The 9,758-nt window shown below is 35.9% G+C and overlaps 1 protein-coding gene across 2 annotated transcripts; it reads left to right on the top strand.

Moving 5' to 3' along the window:
* The first annotated feature begins 263 nt into the window (after positions 1-263).
* Positions 264-9,534, top strand: LOC109218163 (transcription factor EMB1444-like). Of its 2 annotated transcripts, none has more exons than XM_019382506.1 (12): positions 264-464; positions 645-1,203; positions 1,875-2,036; positions 2,320-2,404; positions 2,826-2,867; positions 5,210-5,269; positions 5,630-5,746; positions 5,828-6,994; positions 7,080-7,181; positions 7,745-7,885; positions 7,974-8,096; positions 8,861-9,534. In XM_019382506.1, exons 2-12 carry the CDS (start codon positions 1,109-1,111, stop codon positions 8,939-8,941), a joined length of 2,175 nt encoding a protein of 724 aa, XP_019238051.1. In that variant the 5' UTR covers positions 264-464; positions 645-1,108; the 3' UTR covers positions 8,942-9,534. The 2 variants fall into 2 exon arrangements, with proteins under 2 accessions (XP_019238051.1, XP_019238050.1); XM_019382505.1 differs by having other exon boundaries at positions 264-468.
* The last annotated feature ends 224 nt before the right edge of the window (positions 9,535-9,758 follow it).

Genomic DNA, 9,758 nt, shown 5'->3' with positions numbered 1-9,758 from the left:
CCCACAAATCCTAACCAATCACTAGAATCTTTCGACATTGTGGCAGAAACTTCTAATGATTATGAGAATTTCTTATACTTCAAAATTTTAGCGCAAGATTATTTTTCTTAAATATTTCTTAACCAAAATATAAATGGTGATTTAAAAAAAAATTCATCAAGTGTGATTTTATGAGATAAATTGGTGGGTATAATAGTGTACCGGTCCGGTACTTTTAAATGACAGTCGATTTTATACCTTAAAAGGGAATTTTGGGGGTGCATCCGATCCAAAAAGCCGTGCTCTTTATATAAAGACAACTTCCAAATCAAAAGCAATTAGCTCATATAGCTCGCTGTACACTTTTCCTAGAAGAGTAGCTTTTTTCAACTTAAAAACAAGAACAGAAACAAACCAGTATATTCAATATCTTGGAATAGTAATGGAAGTGAATGTTGCAATTTACGAGTTAACTCCAAAACGTCGTAGGTATTCTTCCCAGAAAGCTTACTGTTGATAAATTAGGCAAAGATTCTTCCTTTTAGTGTCTGCAGTTAGTTTCTTCAACCCCCACTTCAGATTTTGAGGTCTTAATGTCATTTTATAGGAGATTAAGTATCAATTTGCTACTTCACTTATAGCTTTCTTGTTGTTGGTCTTTATAGGATAATCAAGATTTGATTTTTATTATTCCCAAGTTGGTGTTCAAGATTATTGTTTGGTAATGGAAACTTGCATGGATAGTACTATTGTCTTATGTGCGGGTATTGTTTTTATTGGATTCTTGGTTTCATTCTGTGTTGCTGATTACTGAATAGAGTTGGTTGGTTGGTTCAATCAAGATTTGATTTTTATTGGTGTGAGGTTTGGATTTTTGAGCTGCGGGAAGAGGGAGAATGGGAAAAGATGATGGGATGTTGCTTCTTTCAACAGTAGGACCGCCAATCAAGCGGCGAGCGGGGTTGAGAAGGAAGCAGGCAGGCAGAGGATCGTACAGAGGAAGTTAGGATTTGGGATAACAAAAGGGAAATCAATTGGGGATTGTTAGGTTTAGGACTGGATTTATTTTGAGTGTTGGGGGAAGGGGTGGGGATCTGTGTGTTAAAAAATTTGGTAACTGGGAAAGGATATGGCAAGCCAACTGCAGCAAGCACTGAGGAGCCTTTGCTGCAACACTCCTTGGAAGTATGCTGTGTTTTGGAAGCTCACACATCGAGCTCGAATGTGAGTTTCTTTATCTCCTTCATTGAATTCTTAGCTTCCTGGTAATGATAGTTCTTTTTGTTCTGCTACAAAATGAGTAAAACTGAAAGAAAAATTTACTATTGTATGGACATGTTTTAATGAGTTTTATATGAGTAGACTTGCTTTCTTCCATTCCTCTTGTTTCTAGTTGACCCTGGACTTTCATTTGCTTAGCCAGAAAATGGAAGGTGTTTGCTTTCAGATTCATTGCGGGAATGATCTAACTTGTGTCTTCATATTCAATTGAAAACAAAAAAGTATCTAATCGGATCTTCCAAACTTAGAAATGCACGTACGGAATCCAAATGCAAAATCTATTTTTCTCGGTAAGCTGGAGGTTCAGAATATAAAGAAACCAATAGCCTCCCCTTCAACGGGGAAATCAAAGATTGCATATGTTTAGTCTAGAAACTGTTTTTGCCAGAAATGTTTGTTCCATACTATAGAGAAACCTTGATTTCTGAAGCTCAGTAGAAGCTTGATTTTTATATAGACTTGCTGAGGCTTGATTTTATCAAGTACTAGGTCTCTTTGAGATGAATAGAATTCTCAGTTGTGGTCGGTAATCCGCCATAACTTGGCGTTTTAATACCTTTGAGTATAAAAGAACAACATATCTTCTCTTATCCATCATGTGGATTTCATTGTAGGATGTTGACTTGGGAGGACGCTTACTATGATAATGACGGGTTTCCGGAGAAAAAGTCTCCTGGTAGTACAGCAGGCAACCTTCATGATGGACATTATTCCAACAATCGTCTTGGAGTAGCTGTGGCAAAGATGTCGTATCATGTTTATTCTCTTGGAGAAGGGTATGATATCTAGATGACCAGAAGCAAGTTTATGATTTATTTCATGTTGTCAATTTTAATGGTGTTGAAGCTTCAGCCAAAGAAATATTTCCCTTGAAGAAATTTTATTTGTTACGCTATCTGGTTCTGAAAGTCTCAGAGTATAGTCAGTTAGTCGCACAGTAATCATTTGTAAGACGATGTGTTCTTGTCAGATTGAATCTGTGATTCTAATTTCTCTCTGAAATGAATAATAGGATTTATGGGTTATGGTAATCAAATATCTAACTATCTCCATGGACAGTATTGTAGGGCAGGTGGCAATTACTGGAAAACATTTATGGCTTTCAGCAGACAAAGGTGCAACTATCACCAACTTGGCGCCTGAGGTGAGCCATTTTTTTTTCGAGTATGTGCAAATATAGCATGCTTCTGATGAATTTAGCTATTAAGACACAACAATATACTTGCTCTGACGCAACTTGAATGTTACAGATAGAAAATTTGTCATGCCTAACAAAAGGTACTTTGACTTGGGAGCAATATATTATATTGGAGTTGTCAATATGAACTAGTTTATGACAAGTAGATCCAAAACTGTGAATAACTTACTTTTTGAACTATTTAGATGGTGGATACTGGATAGAGTAAAAGTATGGCCTATTAAACTTCTGATTGATGTTAACTTGGAAGCTACTCCATTTTTGAAAAGTTTACACAGCTTAAAATTGAAAATGTCATGGTAAATTTGAGGGATTAATATATGTATATTGTGGGCACAATTATTCATTATGATTTTGTCATTTTCAGCACTGTGATGGGTGGCAAGCTCAATTTTCTGCTGGGATTAAGGTAACTATCCTGATCCTTCAATTATAAAATTTGCGATGGTAATTCTAGCTGCCATGCATGTGCATTGTATATATGGAGATGACATGTAGTTTTCCCTATTAGAGCATCAATGAGCATATATTTTTGGATTAGAATCTATTTCACTCATGATATTTTCTTTCTTGATGACGGTGTGCACCTCGACTCTTTTACTCATGATATTTTGGTGTTTGATGTCTCTGTCACCTTTGATGCATATGTCTCTCACCATATTCTTCTATTTACAACAGTTTCGTCTTTCCATTTTTTCTTTGCTGAATTGGAAAAAGTTTTTATCTGCTACAATTTGAGAATTCATCACCTTTTGTCCTATACAAGGACTAGTAGCCTGTTTGGCCAAGCTTTTCCCCAAGCCAAAAGTGTTTTTTTTTTTTTTTTCAAAAAGTGTCTTTTTCCTCAATTTGAGGTGTTTGGCCAAGCTTTTTTTGGGGGGAAAAAGTGTTTTTGGCTAGAAGTAGAAGTAGTTTTTAAGAAGCAGAAAAAGTAGCTTCTCCCCAGAAGCAGAAGCAGTTTTGACTTTTCTTTCTACCAAAAATACCCTTAGCAAAATATTATATATACCAAAATAACTTTACTTAGCTTAAACTATTAAGTAATATATAAAGACTTTTGGGATGAACTTTCAATTTTTATTGCATGGTTTTTTGATATATTTAAATTATCTTGAAAGAATAAACACTTTTCAATTTTATTTTTACATTTTACTTAAATAAAATAAAAAACTTAATTATTATCTTTAATAATTAATATTTGTGATTATTTCTCTATTTATATAACATTAACTATTAAGCAAATCTTTTCATGTCCTTCTTCGTAATTTGACACTTAAAAGCACTTTTTGAAAAGCTTGGTCAAACATAAATTGTTGTTCAAAAGTGCTTCTCAAATTGATTAGCCAAACACAAACTGCTTTTCTCCAAAAGTATTTTTTTGAAAAGCACTTTCGAAAAAAGCACTTCTCAAAATAAGCTATTTTTCCAGCTTGGCCAAACAGGCTATAGAAGTGCACATTATCTTGATGCAGGATTGACATGCTTGCGGTACAAAAAGACTAAGGAGTCGTTTGGTAGGGTGTATAAGAATAGTGCGAAATAAGGTGTATTATTAATGCATGGATTAGTAATGCATGGGTTAGTAATGCAAGCATTAGTTATACAGATATTATTTCTTATCTACTGTTTGGTGTGGTGTATTAAAACTATAATGCATTGCATAATTTTAAGAACAATAGTTGCTTACAAGAATGCCCTCCATATTCTCTAGCTTTAAGGGACTTTAAGGACAATTTTGTCTTTAACCATACTAATGCATGCATTAATAGCCTTGGTATTACTAATGCCATGGTTTTCTATGCATTACTTATACATAGGATAATACCAAGTATGATGTATAACTAATACAAGTATAAGTTATACGCAGGTTGAAAAAATGTACCAAACAAGGTATTAATAATGCATAGAGTTAATGCTTGCATTATTTTTTCTAATACCTCCTGCCAAACGACCCCTAAGCAACTAAAAAAATGTGTCAGTAGTCCCTCGGCATTTGACCTTTCTAAGGACGATTCACCCCACCACCAAGAAATAGCAAAGCTTACTTCATACACAAATAGAATTAGCATACAAGTTATATTAGAATTTTACGACATTTGTTTGTGACACCAATTCCCTTCTGTTAAAAAACTCCTTTTCATGTTGCAGTTACCGTTAAACAATCTTTTTATTTTTCGTTCAACCTTTTTTCCTAAATCTCTATGCTGAATCATCTTAGGTCAATAGGGCGATACAGAGGGGATAAAATGGTTGTGTGTTACTATTATGTGTAAATGATTTATTACTCTTAACATTAAGATGTATAGAGGAGCTCCTGACATTCTAGATTCCTCGTTGGTAGAGTGATGGGATTAAAGCAGAAGAACTGTATTTTTGTATTAAAATTATCAAAGTAAAGAAAAAAAGATACTTCATAATTTTTTGTCATACTTGAATCAGTAACCATGTTTTTCTGTGTCCTGAGAAGGTTATTGAGTTTCTTCCTTGGAATTCTAGTGAAATGCATGTGACAAAGTAGAGCGCATTCACATTGCTGCTAGTCCTTGAGTTAATACAGTAATTGCATGAGATGACAAGGCGTGCATCAACTAATTTCTTGATGCTAATCTACATGTGAAGTTTATGAAGATAGTTAAACTTCTCAATCTGACTTCAACGTTATCAATATCCATTCGTATGAATTTCATCATGAACTGTATTGGCTACATAAAAATATTGGGCCTTAAAAGAACTTTTTTTTATTGAATGCAGACCATTGTTGTTGCTGCAGTTGCTCCACATGGAGTTGTACAACTTGGATCCTTGGATAGTGTAAGATGATCTACAGTCTCATTTTTAAAGATGTATAAATGGTTTACGTACGTGACAAATAGAATTTCATATCAAACCACCTTCAGTTTTTTCTTTATTCTGTTTATGAAAATTTTGTGACTGATGTCCTCTTGACTTGTATTTATTTAATTTCACATGTGTGGCTGTTATGTTGGACTGCCACCAACGCATCATTTACTTCCACTTAAAATTCATCACCTTGTGAAATTTCAACTAGTTTGGCCATGTCTGGCTTAGTTGACATCATCCAGACGAGTGTATGTTATAATTGATCTCTACATGTAACTACATTTGCCTCATCTCCAAATCTATGCTCTTTCGGTTGTTTTGTCTAAGAAGATTCCTGAGGATTCGAGGGTGGTCAAGCATATTAGAGATGTCTTTTCTGAGCTCTTGGAGTCGATGGCAAGTTGCTTGCAGAGTTCGATGCAGAACAGCATGGAAAATTCTTGCTTGGTAAATAGACTATTCTGCTCACCAAATTACCGTTATCACAGATCATTTACTCCTTTATCTGATGCTGTTACATTTTGCCAGTCAGAGATATCGACAAGAACCTCAGGTTCAGAGTTTTTTCAAGTCAGCACAAATAATCTAGGTAGAAATGTTTGTGAAGATGGGAGAAATATGTGGTCTCCTCTATATACATCTGTTAAAAAATCTTTTGATCATTCTTGTATCTTCTCGCAACCTGGAAGTTACCCAAATAAAATACTTGAAGTGGTTAATAAGCAAGGACTTCATGAGACTGCAGTTCAAGGATCTGGTCACTGTGAGAATCTGCTTCCACCAAGCTGTGAAAGTTCCCTTATAAAACACCAAGAGGAAGGGCAGATGTGGGAAGAAACTGATCAGAAGTTTGAAGGGCAATCTAGCAACTCGAGAGTCTTGGGAAAGGGCTCAGTAGATAAAGCTGAGCCAACTTTTAGAAATAATGGAAGTAATGAAAGTGTTTCATATGATGCTAGACAAGTCACCGAACGCACTGTGCCATATAAAAACGATCTTTCTTCTGAAGCTTACAATGATCAAATTGGAGTGTTGGGTGTGCCAGATCTTCCCAATGCATATCCAGATAAATGTGCAGAGAAAAATTTAGGTTTCGAGACCGAGTGTAATTACACAATGCACACTCCTTTCAGGTTCTGTGCTGGCTACGAGCTGTTTGAAGCACTAGGGCCAGTTTTCCAGAAAGGGAATTCTTCCAACGACTGGGAGGCAGGGAACCGGGAAGAAATGGCTGTTGAGATGCTTGAGGAAATCGGCACCAGCAGTCTGTTAAAGAGTAGCACTGGCCAGGAGCATCTTCTAGAAGCAGTAATAGCTAATGTTAACCGCCATGACAATGATAGTAGCAGTGTCAAGTCATTCTGTAAATCTGTTGATTCCCTTTTGACCACTGAAATAACTGCCGAACCTTGTAACAGTGGTATCGGCACTATCAGTTCTACTGGCTATTCATTTGATCGGGAAACATTGAACAGCTTCAACTCATCAGGTGTGTGTAGTATTCAGTCATCGAGAGGTTTTTCATCAACCAGTTGTAGCAGAGGTAGTGGACATGTTGAGAGGCCACTTGAACCCGCTAAAATGCATAAAAAGAGGGCTAGACCTGGTGAAAGTTGCCGACCTAGGCCCAGGGATAGACAATTGATCCAAGATCGCATCAAGGAGCTCCGCGAGCTGGTTCCAAATGGTTCTAAGGTAACCTAACAGCCTATATTTCCTTAATTCTGAAGTTGCTTAATTTTTTAATCAGATGTGCTGAAACTCTGGGATGATACCACAGTGCAGTATAGACTCACTTCTAGAACGGACAATCAAACACATGGTCTTCATGCAAAGTATTACCAAGCATGCTGACAAGCTAAAGAAGTGCTCTGCATCAAAGGTGAGCTTCTCTTGCACGGTTCGTGATTTATTTTTCAATTGACATAATTTAAATTGTTCATGCCAAGTCAAAGCCTGGTAATTGACAATGATGCCCAAACATACCTCCCTTCCCTTGAAACAACAAAAGGTGAAAATTGAAAACGGGATCATTTATCCTTGGTAATTGACATATCTTCTTTCTAAATCGATATTTTCTGACATTTTATACAGGGGGATGGGGATATATTATTACAGTTGTATGCTCTTTCTTTAAATGGGAGTCATTTGACTCTGTAAGCTTGCCTTCTCATTTCTTTATTACTATTTTCTACTTGACCTCACCCGGTGGGATATTCCTCTAGAAATAATTTGCAGAGAAAAACAGTGCTCTTGCGATGACTTCTGAAAGTGCATCCCTGTGAGAGACCCAAATTATTGGATGAGACGTGCTTTATTGCGTTTCTTATTTTAAGCATTGTACAGCTCTATTGTGGCCATAATTGGCTGAGAAAAATAGCTAGTTTTATTTTGTCTGGTTATTAATTCTTTCCACTAATTTAGTTTGTGTTGAAAATGTTACAGCTGGTTGCCAAGGAATTGGGTATCTCCGGGTCTTCCTCCCATGAGCATGGTTCAAGCTGGGCGATGGAAGTGGGAAGTAACTTAAAAGTTTGTCCAATGAGGGTTGAAAACTTAAGCATGAACGGTCAAATGCTTGTAGAAGTAAGGATGGTTGATTTTTAATTTTTGTTGGACTATTTGGTGAAACAGTAAGGGATGATACATTTATCCTTACGTGAGACCTATGCAGATCTTTGAAGATGGCAGCCATTTCCTTGATATAGCAGAAGCTATCCGGAGCTTGAATCTTACTATTTTAAATGGTGTGGCAGAGGCTTGTGGTGAGAGGACACGTATGTGTTTCGTGGTTGAGGTACAATCCTGATTATTATAAAATGTTTTCTTGACCTTATGTAGAACCCACTGATTAGTGAATTTTGGTACGCAGCTAGATGTTTTATCAGCTAATGGTGCATCCACTATCTACTTCTTGTGTGATATCCTTAGTTTCTTTGTCAAGATTTCTTAATAGAAAATCTACATATTTTCTTGTGAACATTTGATGTTTACAAGTTTCGGTTGATAATTTCATCTATTTTAGATGATCTTTTCTATTTCTTTTTCTTGCTCTATGTTTCCTAAATATTTCCATTATCTTTTGACACTAATGTTTACATTTATGATTTTATGGAACACTAAATATTTACTAAACAATCTTTTAATAAACATATGTAGAAAATATGATGTTTATACAATATCCTTTTAAAAAAAGGCATTTATACAATAAATAAAGGAGATTCCAAATCCAAACTAAAAGATGATCAGGAGATAAAGTTTTCGGCAAAATCATGGAACCAACCAAAAGAGGTATTAAGGAGGTATGGAAAATGAAAATAAATTCGAACTTAAAAGCTTGATAAAAAAATGCTTCAGATTTTGATTGCATTTACTCATTACAGATTACAGTGTTATGGTAGAGGATGCCAATGGACTTCTTGCAGAATCAAGAATTAGCATAGCTCTTTAGATGTTCCTTTCTCTTATCCCCTTTGGTTCCATCTGATTTCAACTTATTGATTAATTCAATTTTGATTTTGCACGATTCTTATTCAATCTATGTTATTACCTTTTCCTCAGGGGCAGAATGATAGAACCTTGCATCGCATGGATGTACTATGGTCGCTTATGCAGAAACTGCAAGCAAAGATCAACATGTAAAGCTGGAAAGTCGGAGAGAGACTTTTACTAATCAGTTAGAGGTCTCGGACTCACTACTATGTGGTATTTTCAGAGTATATGCAGGGTTTTAAGGTATTGATCATCAGTCAAGGATACTGATGTTTCAAAGGTTTTCTGTGCAATATCAGATTTCCCTTCTGGACAAGTGCTCATTTCATTCTTTTCTGCAGTGTGAAGATGATAGATTCTTTGTTTCTTGTTTGTTCCATCGCTAAGTGTATCTATTTTCTTGTGTTATATGTGTAATGCTCCCCTACGAAAAGCGTTATGCTCTTGACAAGGTGAGGCTTTCTCGTAGAGATCCTCCACGTCCAACCAATAGATTAGAAGTTCGAGAGGGTAATGCATTTCAAAGTTGGAGGGGGGTAAGTGGTAAATCAGTATTGTTCCCTCTAGAGGGTGGAGAGTGAAAACAGAAAGGTTTATGCTCTTCATCATGTAACCTTTTTTTTAGAGTGCGCTTGTATTCAGAATTCTAGCTTGTACATCATTGAGATTGACCTTCAACATGAGGCGACTTATTAGTTACTTATCAGATGCTTTGGTGATAATGTATTCAATTCAAAGTTTTATAATGTTATGTCCTTTGCATTTTGAAAATAAACGTTTGTCTAAATGGTGGGATGAACTACAACTTATTACTATTGGTTTGTTTTCCTTTTCCCCATTCATTCTGAATCTGTTCTTCGATTTTTAAAGTGACAGATTCGAGTTCTTCCTGTACCAAAAACTAGAATAGTAATTCATGCACTGTTACAGAAGACATACACCACGGTCGAAAAGCAGGGAAACATCC

This window comes from Nicotiana attenuata, unplaced genomic scaffold (assembly GCF_001879085.1).
Source record: "Nicotiana attenuata strain UT unplaced genomic scaffold, NIATTr2, whole genome shotgun sequence".
Classification (NCBI taxonomy): domain Eukaryota; kingdom Viridiplantae; phylum Streptophyta; class Magnoliopsida; order Solanales; family Solanaceae; genus Nicotiana; species Nicotiana attenuata.
This window is presented reverse-complemented; position numbering and strand designations above follow the sequence as displayed.